At 39.2% G+C, this 21696-nt stretch overlaps 1 protein-coding gene across 18 annotated transcripts in view; it reads left to right on the plus strand.

Annotated features, from left to right (window-relative positions):
• LOC125450665 (phosphatidylinositol 4-phosphate 5-kinase type-1 beta-like) overlaps positions 1–21696 on the plus strand; it is a 144423-nt gene that overhangs the window by 101444 nt on the left and 21283 nt on the right. For all 18 annotated transcript variants that reach the window (XM_048526699.2, XM_059643975.1, XM_048526686.2 and 15 more), the window contains 6 exons: positions 1864–2075; positions 6688–6771; positions 7421–7469; positions 9095–9179; positions 11111–11269; positions 15046–15190. In XM_048526699.2, the coding sequence (XP_048382656.1) occupies positions 1864–2075; positions 6688–6771; positions 7421–7469; positions 9095–9179; positions 11111–11269; positions 15046–15190 (734 nt within the window). The remainder of the gene's footprint in view (positions 1–1863; positions 2076–6687; positions 6772–7420; positions 7470–9094; positions 9180–11110; positions 11270–15045; positions 15191–21696) is intronic.

Here is a 21696-nt window from a genome sequence, read left to right on the forward strand (position 1 = left end):
TAGTAAGGGAATGGAACGCTTTGCCTGCAACGGTAGTAGATTTGCCAACTTTAGGTACATTTAAGTCATCATTGGACACGCATATGGACATACATGGAAGAGTGTAGGTTAGATGGGCTTGAGTTTGGTATGACAGGTCGGCACAACATTGAGGGCCGAAGGGCCTGTACTGTGCTGTAATGTTCTATGTTCTATGTTCTAAGAACACTCCAAACTTGAAAAGTTGTATAACATGACAGCAAACCCACTCATTGTCCTTCCATCGTAGCTGCTTTTCATTTTTCCATCTTTCTGCTCCTTTTACCCTGGCCCTACACTCGCTCCTTAACCCCATTCCTGTTATAAAATAAAAAAAGTTATATAATATCTTTGACATCCTCAGTGTCACAGTGCTTTATAACCAGTGAAATACTTTTGAGAATTTATGTTCACAGTTGTAATGTATCATTGCTTTTACTGTCAGTAATTTCTGATTGCTTCTGTTTAGCTTCTTGTTGCCTTCTGATTTCTCTACTACCTATCCATGTCTGGGAGACAGCAAAAGAGCCCAGGCTTTGGGAGGTCACCAAACCTCTCAAGGCCATTTAGCCCATCAAGTGGGTTCGGCCATTCCGTCAGATCATGGATGATCTATGACACAAGTCTACCTGCTCACCTTTGCCCTGCCAATCTATTTTGACATTTTAAACACCTTGGTCAGATCACCCCTTAAACTTGTATATTCAAGGGAATATAAATTAATTAACTTGGGCTGTGTTTATACTGCATCTGTGGCCTGCACTCCATTCTGAGTAATGCATGTCAGAGACAACGCGTGAATATTGGCGATTGTGACCCCAATTCTGCTGATCAATACCAGGGCTTAGAGCATTCACCTAGGATAGACTGAGAAGTCTGGCATGTTATTGCCAGCATCCGTGAGAGGAAGTGCATCCCAACAGTAAACACTATATTGGGATGAAAAACTAAGTTTAACAATCTCAACTCTGGGAATGGAGAAGATGCTATTCCGTTGGGGAGAATGTGCTCCAAACAAAACAGTTGGACAAAGCTGAAAAGTGAAATGGGTTACGGAATATGAGAGATACCAAGATGTAGAGCTGGATGAACACAGCAGGCCAAGCAGCATCATAGGAGCAGGAAGGCTGATGTTTGGGGCCTAGACCCTTCTTCAGAATATGTGACTTTTGTGGCTGTTTTTGAAAAAGAAATTGAGGTTTAATGGTGCAGGTGACTTACAGTGCTACTTACAGTGATGAAACAATACTGGCAATATTTTCACAGCAGAAATTGGATTTTTCTTTGTAAAGGGATTTTTAAAAAGATTTTTGTTTATTTGCAAAATGACAATATTTAACAAAGAAGCGTTAAGGACACTTTGTCCATGGTAGTCATTTTTATCCTGAGAACATATAATTGTCGGCTGCCCTTCCATAGGTGAGGTCCAGAACCCATTATGGATGAATAAAATTAATTAGATATTCCCTTCATCTGACTGTGAAGGATTGTCGATTTGCCAGCTGCCAACATTTAAGTTGAATTTATTGAAATATTTCAAAAGGGCCATAGCCCATATTGAAAATAAGTAACAATAAAATTCCAGCAAAATTTAACACATTTGGGAGAGGTGACCAGAAAGTTAGCTTGAGGAGAGAGGATTTAATAAATATCCTAAAGGTGATACGTTGTGTTCCTATGTTGTCACTTTCGCTTTTGGATCCAAATATATATGATTCAATTCCGATCTAAATGCCACTAACCCAGTGATCGCAAACTGTGTGACTCAAATAATTTTCCTAAATGTGAAATTGCTATTGATTCTTTCTACAGCTTAATCATAACTGGGCATTTTTATGCTGTCAGGTATTGGAAAGTTTCAAAATCATGGACTATAGTCTGCTGTTGGGAATTCATAATTTGGACCTGGCCATTAAGGAGAGAGAAAAAGAAGCAGAAAACCTCCAGACTGCCTCAGATGGGAAACGCCTGGGTGGGCAGAAGGTCTTGTATTCCACAGCCTTAGAATCTATACAAGGTGCAACCAAATCGGGAGAATCTGTTGGAACAGATGACATGTAAGTGCCCTCAATATCCTCTTCTATACTTGGCTAAAGTTCTCCTTGGTGAAACTGTTTACTGTGTTAGCAATGGAGTCCCAGGCTTCTACTTTAACCATGTTGCTTTGTGTTGGAATACAGGCATTGGGGGTTTAATGGCTATGCTACTGAGCTCGTCATTACCTACTAGTTCTCTATTCAAATCCCACCTTGACGATTTCAGAATTTGATATTTTGTAATCAGGAAATAGTTTTTAATTTATAATAGTAACCATGAAGCTGTCGAATTATTAATGGAACACCCAGGACATTGATAATGAGGGATTAGTATTGGTAATGCATTGAATGTCAAGCGGTGGTGGTGAGATTGCCTCTGTCTCTTGTTGAACATGTCATTGCTTGGCGTTTATGTGGCATGTGTGTTACTTGCCAAGTTTCCAGATCTGCCTGGTTGCTTTTGAAATCACAGTTTGCCAATAGGAGCTCTGTTTCGGTGATTGGAATGTTTTGTGAAACCATCTTTTGTAGGTTTACCTTCTGCTTTATGGTAACAAAAGTCTTTAACCCAGGCCTGTAGGTCTCTTCGAGCACCTTATGTACTTAGATTACATTAAAATCTCCAAATTGGAATATTCAAGTGACATCATCCTATCACTGCAATTAGTTGGTATGATGATTTCAGATCAGTCCTCTACAGGAGCAACATAGAATTGTGAAATTTGTTTTTTGTGAGTAAGTAACTGCGTCATATTTACAGCTCAGAAACTGCACTCGTTCTGTACAAGCTGCTTCCAACTTTTTTTTTGGGTCTCACTCTCTATCAGGCATATCATTCTGTCTTTCTCCCTCATGTAATTTATCTACTTCCTTTTCAGTGCATCAATGTAGTTAACCACTGCATGTGTTCCACTTACCACCGCTTGGCATAATTTCTCCAGAATTCTTGGATTTATTCACGACTATCTTCTAATTCTGGCCCTCACTTTTGGACTCCCGCATAAGTGGGAACATTTTCTTCTAGTTTTTCTGTCAAATCTGCTATTTTTTTTCAGAGGGAAAAGAAAATCCCAGCTTGTTTCGTCCTTCATGATCATTGTAACTCTCAGTTCTGGTATCACTCTTGCAAATTGTGCTTTAGTACGTTTTTTCAGTTCCTGTATTTCCGTTCTATTACTTGAAGGTTGGAGTCACGCACAGTGCTTAATCTGTAAGAACTTGTGCCTTTGCCTCAGTATCTTCATCTTTAATATTTTGTTCTATGAACAGAGTTAACATGTTCCATGCTCTGCTGATAGCACTCTGCAGTTTTTGTTACTGTGATAGGGCAGTCATAGAACAACATTTTTTAAGAAAGATATCGCAAAATTCATAGCAGGGGAAAGCACGATACTGAATTATTACCAGCTCCATGAATTTTCCTTATCACTTTATTTGTGGAACAGTGTCTTTCTAACAGATAAAGCCAAGGACAGCTCCCAATCAAAGCAGTTGTTTGTTTTTGTACCTAAACTGCCTGCCCGTTTCTCTATAAATTGTATCATCATACTCATTATTGTTCAGTTGATGAAGGGCCCAACTGTTTCCAAATCAATCAGCACAATAAGTAGCTGCTTGTGTTGAATTTTTTCTGGAAGGCAAACATAAATAATTCCTATCTCAAAATGATGAACTGTCAGAACAATGAGAGAGCCAAGGATATACAGTCTGAAAAGAAGCAAGTTCAAATGGAGACCTGACCAGGTGCAGCAAGGATTAAATGGTACAGATGAATTGAATCTAAGATTTTTTTTAAAATGATAAATCAAACAAGAGTTATAAGCAAATAAAATATAAAAGTTCAGACACTGGTGATAAACAGTTGATTTTATTTTATTTTTTATTTCTAAACACGTTGGAGACATTAAGAAAGGAGTTAAATGGTAGGTCCATTGTTGATTTGGAAGAATAGATGGGATGCATTAACTTTTATTCATTAACTTCTGCATGGATGCTTGTTGGTGCTACCAGCTATTATTCAAAGATTTCCTCCTAATTTCTTGTCAAAACAGTTCCATAGAAGAGTTGACTTGGTTTTCACAAATGTCTTGATTAAAATAATGCTAGATGTAAGAGTTTTCAGTTAGAGTTCACAGCAATCTGAATTGTGCGTTATGTTTGATTGAATTGTATCTAGAAATTAAGTGAATAGATTAAAATGCAGCTATTTTATTCGGTATATTCTTTCTCCTTTCTCTGTTTAATTTCACTGACATAATGAATCAGTCCCCAAAAAATGCTGCAATGAGAAAGTGCAGAGGAATCCTCCAAGACCAGGGACGTTAAACATCTATTGGGCTTAATGGCATGATCACATGTTGTTTTTCCCCATTTCCACTAGGCAGAGTGACAGGCTGGCTGGAATGCCAGTAGTAGAGGCCAGGAGGGCTTCAGCCTGGGAACTCTTGGTGTCAATCCCTGAGAGGAGGTCGGGAATAAGAGATCAGGGCTAGTGGATATGCAGGTCATCATGACAGGGGAGGGTACTGTCTGTGTTCAGGAGGCTAGAGATCCCTCTGGGGAGAAGGATTCCCTGGTGTGGGAGCCTCGTGGATTTGGAGAGATGAGAGGAGAGGTGGTTTAAATGGCCACGGGAGGGGAGAGAAATGGATTGGAACTCTGTCATTCCCTGTGAGTCACAAATAGTCCTCTAAAAGGCACTTGCCTCTGGAACAGTAACCAACTATTCCAGAGCCCCTACATGTTTTCTTTTCCAGTGATAGCTATATATCCAATCCTTTTTGAAAGTATGAATCTGTGTTTGGGAGGCGAGTTTGTATATTTGTACATTTTGATTTAAGTGTTTTTAAAGAATTAAGAACAAAGCACTGATAATGGGCAAGTTAAATTTGTGTGGAGCTCGTGGTTATAGCATCATGAAGTGGGGACTTCTTCCTGATATGGTAAATGGGGAGCCCTACTCATAATCCACTGTCATCAGACAGGTGCTTCCTGTGACATGTCTCCAACTGATAGAGAAAAACTACCAAGATTGAAGTAATGTCGGTATAGGCAATAGATAAACTGATTAAGAATATAGTTATTTCTGTTTTTTGATAATGTTTCAAATGATCTTGAGTGCAGCAGAATATACCACCTCAAAGTTGCCTTATAAGGGAGGGTATGGCCCATGTTACTTTGATAGATACAGGTGTGATAAAAATCTCCTCTTTGTTTAAAGGGATTTTACAGTTTCACTGTATCAGCCTTATCAGTAATGGATCTAGTGATAATATAAAGTTGTCCTTTATCAGTTTCTCAAGTTCCATCCATACGCAGGTTTTAACTTTGTCAGATTGCTAGCCCGATAATTCTCCATGTCATCAGTTACATTCTCTGGTTTCTACCTCATGTTGTTTAATTCAAAGTCCTTACCTTTTTAACTCTGCAATATTCTTCACTCCTGCTGTCTTCTAACACTCATACCTGTGTATTTCCGTTGCCTGTCTCATGTACCTCCCTCGCTGTAACAACAATGAGCAAACTTTAGTCCCTTAGCCGTTCTCTAAAACTTCATTCTTAAACCCTTCCACCTTGCTGCTACTCTGCCAATTAAAACCTTCTTCAAAATCTGGGTATGCCACTGTCTTCTATTACTATTGGGTATCTATTTCCTCCTAAGCATGTTTGCTTTGGGCATTTATTACTTTAAAAGCGCTGTATAACAGAATCCATTTGGGAATGTTGCATGCTGACACTGGGCTCACAAAAAAAAGAGGAAGCCATTCAGCCCCTCATGCCTGTTCTGTCCATTCAGATCATGGCTGATTTTTAAAAGGTGTTCCATCCGAGACTGGCCTTTCATACCAGTGGAAGTGAAGTTTGTGTATGTTATAATCACAAGTTGGCTATTTCTGCCTTGAAGTCTTCACTTGGCAAATGGATGGATATTGGATTAAAACATGCTTCTGACCTCAAACGTTGCCACCACATGGGGTCATTAGTGGGACATTGAATGCTGACCCAGGCAGCAATGCCATCGCCAGCCCCTAGTTGCCCCTGAGAAGGTGTTGGTGAGCTGCTGCCTTTGAACGACCGCAGTCCATGCGCTGCGGGTTGACTCTCCAATGCTGTTCGAGAGGAAATTCCAGGATTTCGATCCAGCAACACTGAAGGGAAGCCGTTAATTTTTGTACTGTTTATATGGACAAGCTCTGAAAATGTGGCGCATCGCTCCACAAGCGGTGATGAATGGTAGAATCTGGTAGCTTACTCTGGCCTGACACACAACTGTTCAAGAAACGTTCAGTAGGCTTTGCATTTAGCTTCTGGCAGTAATGAAGAAAACCACAACAGGTGTCAGCTGTAACCCAACAGGCTCCAAGAATCTGCTTGTGTGAATATAGGAGACACAACTTGACTGGCCTTTACAGCCCATGCACTAAAATATCAGTGATTGCTAGAGCTGTGTTGTGTAATTTTGTGTTAAATCCAGAGTTCAGCGCTTCCCAATATATTAATTATACATTTGATGATTCCTAGAGAGTAATTCTAACTATGAATGGTCATGACCTGAGGTTGAGTCAGACACCCATTGCCTGTTATTTTTGGCTGTTATTTGTTTTATATTACTAATTGTTCTTGTCTATTCCAGAATGGGAGGTATACCAGCCAAAAATAGTAAAGGCGAGAGACTGCTACTTTACATGGCCATTATTGACATTCTACAGTCTTACAGGTATTGACTGCATGTTTCAAATCAGTTTCCTTCTGAGAGAATTGATGTCTTCACTGTTGCAGACAGGCCTTTTATACCATTGTAAGTGAGGATTATGAATAGTCATAAATTAGCTACTTCTGTCTTGAAGGCTTCATTTGGAAAATGGCCAGATACTAGATTTGAGTTGACTTCAAACGTTTGATTCAAATTCCTCATATAAAATACTTCTCTTCCCAAAGCACTACTATCCCCTAATCTGGGTCAATGTTTTAGATCGCTCCCCACTCAGTTCAGTTCTGGCTTAACTGGTTATTTCCACCTCAGAAACCCATGCGTGCCCAATAGAAAATGACTTCAAAGGGCTACATTAGGGCAGGGAGGTGTTCCTCAGAATTAGAAGTATGTTGCTGGAGCCAGGGAAATTAAGTTTCTCATATGTAGCTGTTGTTTAATCATAAACTGGAAGTTTGAAACAGACCATAGTTTGAAATTGGTTGTTCCATTCGTTAGTGTTCTTCATTTCTCACCTGGTGCATAAAAAAAATCAGTTTTGCAAATGTCATTTAGCAGAGATGTAACACACTGTCAATTTACAGATTCAAAACAAACTGTAATCGCAATTAATTTCTGCTTTCAAATACGTAACTAATTTATTTCTCCCCATAAGGTTCATTAAGAAGCTGGAACACTCCTGGAAAGCACTCGTCTATGATGGAGTATGTTTACATTTAATTTACTTCTATGACTAAAATAACATTAAATGAAAAGATGTAATTATTTAACAGCAGCAGCCAAAGGAATGTGGCCCTCAAGGGAATGGAAATGTTGAAGAAAATACTCATCATATTTTCTTTCTGTAATTTAGTACAATAAAGTGAGAAGATGAAAACAAGAATTTGATAAACATCTGTAAATGTGCTACATTTCTTCTTGCATTACCTAGAATGTAAAGCACATTTCGGCTCATTTGATCTATACTGCATACGATGCTCCTCTCACCTATTTCATGTCTCCCTAAGAACATATCCTCCTACTTCCTTCCTCATGTTTATCCAACTTCCTCTTTAAAATATCTACAGCAGTCACCTCAACCACTCCCTGTTGTAATGAGTTCCACACTGTTGTTACTTGCTGGGTTTAAAAAAAAGTTTTTGAATTTACAATTGCATTTATTAGTAACTCAATACATTTATAATCTTTTAGCACTACCCTGCCTTCTTTGGGAGGGACATGTTGTGAGGTGAAATATAATAATGCACTCTCTCTGCTTTTACTTCATGTAAGCTTAATGTACTCAAAACACATTCTGACCTGCATTGTTTGTTTTCCAATTTAAAATAAACTTATTGTCTATCAATGTTAAAAGTAGCCAATTTTCAGAAGTTGTACAAATGTTGAACATTGCATTCTGGTGTCCCAAGTAGATACCTACGACTTTAGTGAAGGTTGTGCATCTTTTTAAAAATTGAATATGGATTGCTTACTTTTTTTGGTATCACTAAGATTGTAACCTATTAAATTGTATCTAAAATTTTGAACTATCTCCATGATTCAACTAATGCAAATCGAGATTCAGAAACAGAAGATGGACTAGTTCTAAATGGTACCCATGATAATGCTGTAAGGAGAAATTATTTTCCTGAGTTTGACAGATTGAGATTGGTAGACAACTGGCGCTGTAATATCTGATAGCCAGTGCATAAAATTGACTAATTAAAGTAATCTGTTTCAGAATATTATCAAAGCAATTCATAATGCCACGTCATTCAGCTATGCATTACTTGGTACTGTTCTGGCATTAAAGTTGAACAATTTAGATGTGAAGATTCATTGCCATGATCTACTGAAACACACAATACCATAGAGGATGAGGGCAAGGATTCAGTTTATCCCATCCTGTTCTGGGTTTCTAGCATGGTGGCATCTTGTGAAATGTGAGAGAAAGTGGACAGGACAGTTCTGCCTTAGCCGTACAACTTGCATTTTTAGCCATCAACTGACAATTTCACTTGGCTTTATCAGAAGGCTGATACATTCCCGGAAGTATGGCACCATGCAGACTGTGTAATAAATTAGAAACCAAAAGAACTGTGGATGCTCTAAGTCAGAAATCACGTAGTAAATTACTCATTCTGAGGAAAAGAAAGGAAAATTGCTCATTGAGGCAAGATGTCCCTTCATGGGACTGAGTGTTTGCAAACATCGTTGCCGAGAAAAATGGTGCTGACCTAAAATCTACTGGCGCACAGTGCAGTCAGGTTCTTTGAAAGCTTTGGCAGGGGCAGTTCTACAATATTTTGGAGAAATGGGTCATATAGAATTCCCTTTTATGTTTCCATAGGACTCAGTTTCAGTCCACAGACCAGGATTCTACGCTGACCGCTTTTTAAAGTTCATGAGTAGTCGAGTAGTTAAGAAGACCCTGTGTGAGTACCAATGAATATTTGATGGCTCATTGAAATCTGTCTTGTTTAAATATGTTGATAGCTACTGACTTTATTTGCGTGCGTTTTAAGAGTATCTTGCAAGACATAGGCCATTCGGCCCATCATGCCTGTACTGGCTGTTCAAATGAGCATCATTACCTAGTACCAATCGCCTGCTTTTAACCCCAACTCTAACGTATCATTTTAATCCAAATAATCATCCAGTGGCCTCTTGAATGTCTCAGTTGAAACTTCCATCACCAGACTTGCAGGCCGTGTGTTCTATATACTAACTACCTGCTGAATTTTGTTCCCCCCCCCCCGCTATAATCAACCTTGCTTCTTCTTTTATTTTTGCAAATCACTTACTCAGTGCCCACTCATTTCTTTTTTTCTTTTTCATTTTTACAAGCAGGAGCAGTTTCTCCCTCACTACTCTAACCTCCTAATAGATCTTCACTTGGCCTTTACCTGTGCAAGGAAATCAGTTCCAGCTTCTTCAATCTGTCCTATCTATTAATCTAACGAGAACAGTGAGAGATCACTTGTGGATATAGGTTTCAGAATAGGTGTATACTAGAATAAATAAATGGGATGTGAGAGAAAAGTTTATAAATCTAGGTGAAATTTGTGGAATTCTGATTTGATTTTCCGGGTTAACTTTGTCAATTCGTAGGGTGTATTCAAGATAACTTTTTAGAGTGATGTTTTCTTGAGCCGCCTAGGGAGCAGACTATTTTAGACTAGGTGTTGCTCTGTAAGGCAGGATTAATCAGTAACCTCCATAATAAGGGGCCAGTAGGCAACCTCAACAGTAATTTGCTCGAATTACACATTCATTTTGAACATGATTGTCTAAGATTAGTGCTTTAAACAAAAATAATGGTAATTATAAGGGTATGAATGTTGAGTTGACTAAAGTGAACTGACAATCTAGGTTAAAAGGTAAGATAGTTGGCGTTCAGCAGCAGACTTGTAAGGAGATGTTAAATAACACTTGGAAAGATTTGTCCCAGAAAGGTGCTAAGCAGGTTGCATCACCCATGGTTAAATAGGAAAGTTAAGGATAGCATCAAATTGAAAGAAGTACTGTGCTACTCTCTGAAGGGAATGGTAAGTCCAAAAAATTAGACAGATTGTGAAAAGGTTAAAAACAGATTCAAAAATATTGGGAGAGGAATTAGAATATGAAAGAGAGCTATCTAGAAATATAATTTTCTGAATAGCAACTTCTTCCTGAGACACGCTGCTTTGATTTGACCCTACCATTTTTCTCGATATGCCATTCTGCTATTGGTGAGGTACTCTTCATGCCAATGCTATCTTTCCTCGCCATTGTATATAACACTGGTTGTGGTGACCACTGGGCCCTACCATGATTCTCCTACTTCTGTGAATTGCACAGAGTCAGTCACTTTTTGCCAAGAAGTCTCCAGGTCACATTCAGTTGCTTTATGGTTCTACTTTATAAACTGTCCTTGCCTTGTCAACTGAACAATTCCTGTCATACAAATGTGGAGAGTTCCTACAAATCATTAAACTGAAAAGGCAAACTAAGGTTAGCTTAGTTGGCTGGATGGCTGGTTTGCAATGCAGTGTGATGCCAACAGTGTGTGTTCAATTCCTGCAATTGCAGAGGTTACCATGAAGGACAGTCATTTTTGACCTTGCTCCTCACCTCATAGCTGTGATAACCCTCAATTTAAATCATCAATCCATTGTCACTCTGTAGTGAGACAGCAGCCCTATAGTCCAATACGAGCAAGCCAACTTTACCTTTGCCATTCTCAACCAGTGACAGCAGTGAAAACTGCTGTCTGTCCTTCAAGAATGTAATGTATTCAATGCTGTCTTACTAAGTGGAATTAATTATGTATTTCAGGTTGCCTTTTAAACGAGATGTTGATTTTTATTTTTGTTCGCTGATGCAGCGTTGCGGCCATCTCCTTCAAAGAAGGCTCGTAATTCCATTCCAGCTATAAAATACATAGGACAGGAAATTTCATCCTCTGGAACAATGCAGGATACAACCGAGGGAAAGAACGAGCTGCTGTCCGGAACCAGGAGCTATTTTAGTCTTGATGGAGAAGGTAGTGCATCAAACTTTGCTTGTCTTTAGATAGACATTAATTGTTACAGAGAGCTTAATTGATCTAGAGTTAACGCAGCTTCTCTTGCTCCCCATCTTACTCCCCACCATCCCCATACGACATGCAAGCGTTAATTGTTTAATCATCCTTGAAGTAAGAATTTAGAACCTGAAAATGTTCTTGTGGGCCTGTTGAAAGCTTAGTCTTAAAAATATTCTGTTATTTGATCAAAGTTTTCTTTGTTAGTTTAGTCATTGTATATCATTGGATTTGTCCCACTTCCTACAGTCCTGTATGAAATAGTTGCACATGAGTGATTTTAATACCCATTTTGGATTTTCAGGCAACTGTTTTCTTTCATTGAAAGAGAGGCATTCAAGCACATGTCACGTTTTAAACTCTGTAAACGTTTTCTGTTTGAACATCAGCTTGTAATTGAACTGCTTATCAAAGATTTCCATGTGTGGGTGAGATTAAATGCTGTACACGTGTATGGGTGTGCATCTATTGACTTTGGACTTGAATTGGTTGGGATGTTGGTTTGCAAAAATGAATCCAGTTTTCCAAGAAGCTTGATTGAACAGTAGATTTAAAAACAAGTCTGTCCTGTGTTGTTTCATATTGAACCTGTACAATTAGAGAGAAAATGTAACCCTTTAATTCTGATTAGTCCCACTCTTCCCCAAAAACGCTCAATTTTTCCTTCATGTTTTTACCTAATTCGCTTTAGAAAGTTATTTAAAAATACATTCCCCTCCCTTTCAGTCATCACATTCCACATCTCAACTGCCTGCAGAATTCCTGCCTAATGATGCCCCTTAAACTCTTGCTTATTTGCTTTCGATCCATGTACGTTGGTTACTCACCTTGATACAACAGGAAACAATTTTTCTGTCTGTTTAGCTAAAATAAGGGCGGCTCAGTGATTAGCACTGTTACTTCACTGTTGCCTGTGACCCTGATTCCATCTTTGGGCGACTGTCTAGAGTTTGCACGTTCTCCCTGTGTTGTCTCAATCTGCATTGTAGGGGTTCTAAGCTTTTATAGAATCAATCATGATTTTGAACTAGTTCCCTTCTCCCAGAAACTGTTCTCTCAGATCTTTCTCTCGGTTGTCCTTCCTGAAGAGTGACTCCCAGAATTAGAGGCAGTACTCCAGTTGAGACTTATCCAGTGTTAGTTTGACCATTTTTCACATAATCAACACACAATCCCAACAGTATAGAAGCAGGCCATTGGCCCATCAAGTCCACACCAACTGTCTGAAGAGCGTCTCCACCTAGACTCACCCCCTACCCTATCCTTGAATTCCTGCATTTCCCATGGCTAATCCACCTAGTCCACATATCCCTGGTTACTATATGGGCAATTTAGTGTAGCCAATCCACCTAACCTGCACATCTTTGGACCCACACAGACTCCACGGGGAGAATGTACAGACAGCCACACAGTCATCTCAGAGTGGAATCAATCCCGAATCCCTGGCACAGTGAGGCAGCAGTGCTAACTACTGAGCCACTATGCTCCTATTCACTTGACTATGTATGAAGTGACACCTTTTTAAAGGGGTGCAGGAACTGCAAGACTTTGGGTATACAAACCTTTGGTGTCAGGTTGAGAAGATTGTTAAAAAGCACGTGGGATCTTGGGCTTTTAAGATAAAGGCATTGATTCCAAAAGTGAAGTGGTTGTTCGTAAGCTTGATTAAACACTTATTAGGTTCCATGTGGAGCATTGTGTTTAGTTCTGGACTATGCACTTTAAAGATGACGTCAAGTCATTAGAGCGGTGGCTGGGAAGATTTATTATATTATTGAACCCAGGCCTACATAGTGACATCAGTTTTTAACGGAGTCACTAAAGAGTTGGAGATTTTTTACATTACAGCAGAGAAGGATGAAAGGAAATTTGATTTGAGATTTTCAGAATCAAAAGAAGTTTGGAGAGAGTGAATGTAGTGAAACTGTGCCCATTAATGCAAAGGTTGAGAGCCAAAGGACAGGATTTGAAAATAATGCTGCAAAAGAACCAATGGTAACATGAGAAAAAAATGATTTAATTGGTTAGTATGTGAATACACTACTGAGATTGTTACAGAGGTGAATCTGATCATCATTTTCAAAAAAGGATTGAATAAGCATTTGCAGGGCAACAGGGATATCAAAGGAAGTGGAATTAGTTGAGTTGTAGAGTGCCATTGTGCTCTTCTAGAGAAGACTTGAAGTGAATTTAATAGAGGTGCTCAAAATCATGAGGGCTTTGGGCAGTGTACATAGAGAGAATGTGGTTGCAGTGTTGGAAAGTGCAAGAAGAAAGCAAATAACCAGAGGCGACATGGAGAAAAACCTTTTTACATAGCCTGTGGTTAGGATAGGAAATGCACTGCCTGCATGTGCTAAAGGCACATTCAGTCATAGTTTTAGTTTTCAAAAGAAAATTGATCTATAAAGAGAAACACTCAGGCTATGGAGAAAAGGCAGGAGAGTGTGACTAGTTGACGTACCCTTGCCAGCAGAGACACTAATATCTTCTGCCTGTGTGGTAGCCACTTTAATTGTATGTCTCTTCACATTCTTCCTACCAAGATAGATCACTTCACACCTCAGTGCTATATTTCATCGACCATACATCTGCCTATTTCCCTGGTCTCAGTCCTCCTGATCTCTTACAATCCTGTATCTTTATGACTTTTCCAAAATTAATGGCATAGTCCAACTTTGAAGTTATTTGAGCTCAGATAGTTAACAAATATTAAATATGCCAACTCAGTGGGCCAAATGGCCCCTTTCTGCACTGCAGTGATTCTGTGAAGAGCCGTGGTGCTAATGTTCACATTTGGAGTTGTTCGCCAACTCTGTTCATTTCCCTCCAGTCTGAAAAGGGACTGTTTGCCATTATTCTATGCTTTCTATCATGCAGTGACTTGTTCCCCTTCGTTCGCGTAGGCTTCAAATTTGCTCACACAGTATTATAATAGTTGTACAATGGCCCAGATCTTGCATAAAGCAGCAATGACGAGCAGATTGCTGGAAAATTTTCCACCAATTGTGCTGCTGTTTCATATTTCTTCCAGAATCTTCCAATACCACATCCTTAGGAGTTTCTAGGAGTGCAGTAGAGTTCAGTAGGAAAGGAAAGAGATTTAGCCCCTTTTTAGATACTTCTATATATTAGGTACTTAATATGATATTCTGAAGGTAGACTTTAACTGTTGTAATTGGTTTTGGGGAAGGTGCAGCTTAGGTAGGAAGGTGGATGGGTGTTATGGTTGGGTCAGGGGTTGTAGTCAGGTGGACAGGGGATGCTGGGTTGGGAGGTACAGTGGTCAGTCAGGTAGTGGTCATTTTGGGTGGGCAGCTTGAGTGATTTGGGCTGTGGTAGGTCAGGGGAAACTAGTTGAATGGTGAGTTGGTGGTGAAATGTGGTTGGTGAGTTTGTAAATACAGGGGGATGATAGGTCAGGATGTGGTCACTTTGTGGGCAGTCAGTGGTCAGGTACGGATTAGGTCAGGCTGGGGTAATGGGTTGAGACGTGGTCATGCCAGGGCTATCATAAAGAAGGAGAGGGTGAGGCCCAGAGCTTGAGATCTTAATGACTAAATGTGGAGTTAAGGAAATTGGATGTGCACAAGCACTCACACTCAGGATCACGGAGATATTGAAGGATTGTATAAGTTGGAAAAGGCTGAAGAGGTAGGGGCCACTCAGAGGAAACTTAGGATGTCTGGGTGGGTCAGAAGGATCCTTAATATGGACTTCTATTTTCCTCTTTGTAGCAATAGGATATCGGAGACGACCGGACCTGCTTCCCAGCACCACATCTTTATGTGAAGCGGCCTCCTTAGCAACAACCCTTTCCTCGACATCATTATTTCTGAATGAACAGACACCGTCTGAAGGAACTGCAAACTCTTCACACAAGTATGAGTCCTGTTACTTTGTAGAGTATGCTTGCTGTTGAATATTGCATTCTGATTTGGTATATTACAATCTGTTGAATTTCCTGATATTGCAATGATATCAACCCTTGAATGTCAGGTTTAAAAAAGTTTCCAACAGCATCCCTGTGCAAATCTTAGACAATTTTATGTAAGCTGTGATACTGCAGCAGACATTCAATATTTGATACGGTTTGAAGCACCAAATTGATCTGAAATGTTATACAGATAGCAAGAACTGCAGATGCTGGAGAATCAGAGATAACAAGATGTAGAGCTGGATGAACACAGCAGGCCGAGCAGGAAGGCTGGCGTTTCGAGCCTAGACAGAATTTTTCTGAAGTAGGGTCTAGGCCGGAAACGCCAGCCTTCCTGCTGCTCTGATGCTGCTTGGCCTGCTGTGTTCATCCAGCTCTACACCTTTTGTTATCTGAAATGTTATAGTATTTGTAACTGATATTTTGATATTCTTGCCCCTTGCTGATTAGGGAATAGAAACAGATCATTACATTTTGGTGCATAATTGGTTTCCAATGCTATTCCTCATCACTCTTGAGACTGAGTCTGATGGTAGCAGTGAAATTTAAACACTGTTTCGCTGTTGTGGAAATTTGACTTATTGGTGTTGTGCGATATTGTTGCACTTCAGTAAGAAATTGAAAATAATTTCAGACATTAACTAGGACTCTGCAAGATTTACTTTCTGGATTAACAATGCTGTTTTTCTCCTCCTCTCACTAAAATAGCAGGTTCACTTTGGCAACAATCTGTGTTATGTGCCTTGTAGCTTTTTTTCTTTATAACTTAATTTGGTACATTGGCAAATATTAACAGAATGACGCACAAAATGCCGCACGATGTTGTGAACAATACTGGAACTGCTGGGGTATTTATGATTTTTGTCAGGTCACTTGTCGATGGAGTGCACAATTATAATTTCACAATCTCATGTTTTGGGTTAGCTTGTCAAAGTTTCCCTTTTTTCAAGAAAGGGTATAACTAGCGCCCCTACTATCCACTAACCAGCTCCTGCATGTTTATTACAGGGAGCATGATACATAAGTTAAAATAGATCTCTTTGATATCAACTTTGATATCAAGCACTAAAGAACTCTGGGTGATCTAACTCCCTATTCCTCATTTCTGAAATTTAGTTTTGAATATTAGCAACAGAATTGCAGCACCATCAATCATGGTTATCTGAAGCGTAACCACTGCAAAAGAGTGTCCTTAATTCAGAATGTAATTACACTCACTTTGAGAGATGTTACAGTAACCTTTGGTTTGGGGTAATAAAATCACAGAGGTATAATCAGTATTGTTCATCTCAGTCAATCGGATAACACAAAGGAGGTCCCTGGTGATTTATGTGAGGTTGTGAGTATTTAAATTGGCATGGAGTTGACAGAGGCCTGGGCACTAATCAGAGTAATAAACAAACATGCTTACAACTCAAAGAATTGAGCACACGTTGTCATAAGTAACAGTGATGGAGAAAGACAAGGAGAAAGCAAAGGCTAGCCTACTCTCAAATACTTACACCCTACAATCTGAAATCAACTCCAATCCTGGTATAAGTGGGTTCTCCAAGTCTTAAACATGAATACGGAGAAGACTTGGATAAGCTGAGAACTCACTGGTGTAAAAAATGATCAAGGCAAAAAGCTGGGATGAAGAAAGTCATCAGCGAAAATCCATACAGCAGATGGAACAAGATATCCTCCAAATGTTTCTTTACTTCCCTTTTAAAGGACCTGGAGTTGTCTGAACTCAATGTGAACCTACCCTGTTGAGCATCGTTGTCCTGGATCTGTAATTAGTGGTTTCTGTGGGAAAACCTATAGCACTAAACGTACAATTAGAGACATTGTTTAACAAATGTAATCAATGTGCAGAGGCATAGTTGCTGCTTTGGTGACTGTAAATGTTGTCTATTTTCAATTCACTTTACTCTCACCAAGACCCAGGTACTTGAATTTGTTAAACGGTATGAAGAAGAAAATCCGCAGATCACCAAAGGATTAATTTTTGACAAAAGGTTGAAGAGAAAACTATAAAGACCTAAATATGATGGAAGATTAAAAATTTTGCTGACTGACAATTAACACATATTTACCAACAATAAAGCTTTCTGTTCTGACTCCATCAGGGTTTTATGTCCACTTGGTTTCGAAGGTTTGATTCCCTATGGTATCATATGAACAGACTGAGGAAAATGATATCAAGGCAGCTGGAGGGTTCTAGTCCCAGTACTACACTTATACATCAATGTCTGGTCAGCATCAAAGTTAAAAGAAAATCATGTCCAAGCAACTTGCTTTTCCAAAGGGGAAATCCATTACACGTCTCATTATGTTAAAGCTTTCTGATTCTCCCCTTCACTCCAGAACTAATCCAGATGATTAAACAGTCCAGTAATAAGTATAAGAGTGCAGTTTATATTTTGGGGTGATAAACTAATGGCTTTTCTTTCTGAAGGTTGTGCTCAAAACTGGCTTTCAGCAATACTGGTAAATTTCAAACACTTGAATATTCAATTTAAGAAGTGACCAAAATACATTAAGTTCACCAAAGCAGTTGGAGGCAGCTTATGAACAAACTGATAAGTACTGTAGTGTTTTTAAAGAGAATCTTGAGTGCTAGTAAACCTCAAATATATTATCTATGTTCGTGACTGTTTTGCAGACGTTATGTTTGAAAACTAAAGTTCTGTTCTGTTCTGAATTCTTAGTAACTATTTGTTTTATGATAAAGTATTCTTTTAAAATTTTTTATGTTGTTCTCCAGGACTATTTTTAATACCCATTTTCACCATTGGCCCTAAACTTGGGGTGGGGGGAGGGTCATTCCTGTTCTCAATTAAAGTCACAATTAGAAATTTGCAATTACAGTCACAATGGGCAGAAAACCGTCCTCATTACTCTAATTGTCTGATCAGCAATACACCTTTTTATGCTCATAGTTTGGTTGTTCTTGAAAGTACCAGTGTTGCATTAAAAGACACATAAATTTGATCCAAGGCTTTTGTACAACTGGTGTATGTTGTAGTTTAAGAAAGTTTAATACAAAATTGTTTTGCTTATCTTGGCGGGGAGGAGGAAGAAGCTCAGTGTCTAGATTCTGTCAATAAGACTGACTCCTGAACTACTATTTCAGTTCGTGCTGATCAGGAGAATTTTGCAAATGCAGTTAATGGATAGATTTTTGGGTTTAAGGTCAGCAGTGAAGCTGTTGATGCTCAACATTAGCTAGGGGTAAATGGAAAGCAAATTCTAACATCCATTATGCGCAGTTAAATGCAGAATAAAGGAAATTGTAATCTGAGCCCTGCTAACTCTCCAATAGACTCAGTATTTATATGGATGTGACAGGGTGAAGTTCAGGTACTTGCTGGTTACCAGGTAAATAAATTGGGGCAAGTTAGAGTAGGAGCAGGAAGAGACTACTATACCCCTTGAGCCTGTTTCACCAGTCACTGAGATTATTGTTGATTTGTAGCCTAACTCAAGATGTCCACTTCTGGCCTGTATCTTTGATAATGTTAATTAACAAAAATCCACAGGTTTTGATATTAAAGTTAATAATTGATCTCATCAGTTGTAATTTGGAAAAGTGATTCCCAAAACTCTAACTTTGTGTGCAGTGGTTTAGCATCAGTTTCCTCTTGATGGATTCAGCTGCCACTTTCAGATATCCATCTTAAATTCCTCCCTAAAAATAGAGATAGTAAGATCTGCTGATGCTGGACCCCGAGATAGTAGTGTGGAGCTGGAGGAACACGGCAGGTCAGGCAGCATCAGAGGAGCAGGAAAGTTGACATTTCAGGTTGGCATCCTTCTTCGGAATTGAGAAGGGTCCAGCCCGAAATGTCAACGTTCCTGCACCTCTGATGCTGCCTGACCTGCTGTGCTTCTCCAGCTCCACACTGTGTTATCCCCAAAAGATCGAAATAGTTTCTCTTTATTTACGTTATGTGTTGCTCCTGGTATCTTGAAACAAAGCATGGTGGCTCAGCAGTTAGGACTGTTGTCTCAGTGCCAGGGACCCAATTTGATTCCAGCCTTGGGTGACTGTATGGAGTTTGCATGTTCTTTCATGTTTGCGTACAGAGATGTGCATGATGGGTGAATTAGCTGTGCTGAATTGGCCTTCAGTGTCCAAGGATGTACAGACTAAGTGGTTTAGCTATGGTAAATGTGGAGTTAAGGGATGGGGTGGTTCTGGGTGGGATACTCTTCAAAGAGTCGGTGTAGACTCGATGGGCCAAATGGCCTCTCTCTACACTGTAGGGATTCTATGATTCCAACAAACAGTACACTTTTTAATGACTGGTCTTTAATTACTTATTTTGTTACAGTCTATAAATAATCAAATGGGTGAATACTTCAACTTAGGTCTCAAAGAAGTGATTTTCTTTGCTCAGTATGGTGCAAAATGCATTTACAACTCAAACAAAGGAGTATTTATTTCTTGTAATCTTTCAGTGGATTTTAAAGCATTTTGTTCATATTGCAACACTGGTACTTTCAAGATCAACCAAACTATGAGCATAAAATTGTGCATTGCGGATCAGACAATCAGAGTCATGAGGACGGTTCTCTGCCCATTGTGACTGTAATTGCAAATTTCTAATTGTGACTTTAATTGGGGACAGGAATGAACCCCCCCCCCCCCCCCCGCCCCCAACCAAGTTTAGAGCCAATGGTGAAAATGGATATTTAATTGATTCAAGATGCCAGTGATCCAGCTCTATAATACTATTTTAACATTGCACTGTTTGCTTTGTATAGATGGATACAGGAAGCTTTCAGAATTGCTAGGTAGTGATAATATTCCCAATGAAGAAATGTCCATGACAAAATGCCACACTTAATACAGTTCCTGAATCTTTTTCCTGTTGTCAGTAAGGCTTTTCTAGCCAAATCTGTGGTATCTTGTCTGCTTTATCCTCTCCTGTTGTGCTTGTGTCAAGGTGGCTTTTTAACTGTAAATTCCTCCTACAGCTCGTGTGATTTTTTTTTTAAGGTGAAAAAGACTTGCATTATATAGCACCTTTTACTGAGCAGGACTTTTGTTTATTATTGACCAAGATAGTTTCCTCATTCCCTGCTTAGCAACTCTTCAGACTTGCCAATATCTGGGTAGCACTTCTTATACAGGCTGAGCGTTCTCAGTTCTGCAATGGAGCAATAGTATTTGTCAGAATACTTAGTCAGAATACTCAAGTCAGATCATTTAAGTAAAAACGTGAGTGTCCCAGTGCCACAATGGTGGTATCGGCCAGCTGGTAAGCTTGGGTGATGAGCAACTAAAGCATGAATGTGGATATTGCTGGCAAGGCCAGTATCTATTACCATTGCTAATAAAAATAGAGGTGCTTGCAAGCCATTACAAGAATGCAGTTAGGAGTCAACCTCACTGCCTCAGCTCTGGAGTCACATAGGCCAAACAGGACCTTGATCAGAGTTAACCTGCCTGGTTTAAAATTCAAACAGATCTTGGCAGTTAAATGTCAGTTATCGTGTAACTGGTATACTCTTCGTGACAGTCCCTCGACAAATCATTGTCCACTTTCCAACCAACCAGTATGCTCATACAGTACAATTGATTTTTTTCACTTTGGTATCTCTCATGACTCACCTTGATGAGTAAGATGAAAAGCTTTGACAAAAAATCTTTTCAAAATAATTTTTATTTGTTGATAAAGTGCTTTCATACCTAAATCTTCTAAATAGGTGGTCGTTCCTCAAAGTACAAATGTTGCAATATGTGCTTAAACTAGTTCTGTCAACCTATAGATTTTGCTTGCTGTGGCTTATTTGAGGGAATATTGGACATTATTTTCAGGAGGTTCATGCCCTTGTGAATTCAAGCATGTTCTCAAACTCTGAGCTGTGTTTGTTTAAAAGATCAGCTCGGAAATATGGTATCTGAGTAAATTGACAACCTGTTACAAATTCATGCACTGGCGTGTTGCTGTAGAATATGTAGCCTTTCTTTCAAAAAAAGCTCAATTTATCTTTTACATATGAGTACACAAACTTCTTTACGTGATTTAATCCTCAAACAGCTTCAATCATTCCCCCGCCAGCGATTTTCCACTCACTGTTATATTTACTAGCTCACAGTAATTCCTTTTCCAATTTGCAGTGTAATTCCTTATTGTTTCCATTTGCTCATGACTTTCAATTACGCATTCAAGTTGGCATTAGTTTGGTATTGACACCAAAGAGAAATTCCCAATGTTTGTTTCGAAGGCAGCTGCTGCAGTGATACAAAGGATCAACTGTTGGGTTTCAGCATTCTCTACTTGGAGAGAGTAATTAAGAATAGCGTTTAGAACTCCTCCATTCAGTTTTGAGATAAAGAAGACTAGGTTAGAACAAAATCTTGTGTTCCCAAGCTATTCATGGCTTTTCAAAAACGGCCAGAGGCTTCCCAAAATGATTAAGTGACGTAATTTTGGTTTTGTGATCGTTTTGAATTGAA

The sequence above is a fragment of the Stegostoma tigrinum genome, chromosome 3 (assembly GCF_030684315.1).
Source record: "Stegostoma tigrinum isolate sSteTig4 chromosome 3, sSteTig4.hap1, whole genome shotgun sequence".
Taxonomy (NCBI): Eukaryota; Metazoa; Chordata; class Chondrichthyes; order Orectolobiformes; family Stegostomatidae; genus Stegostoma; species Stegostoma tigrinum.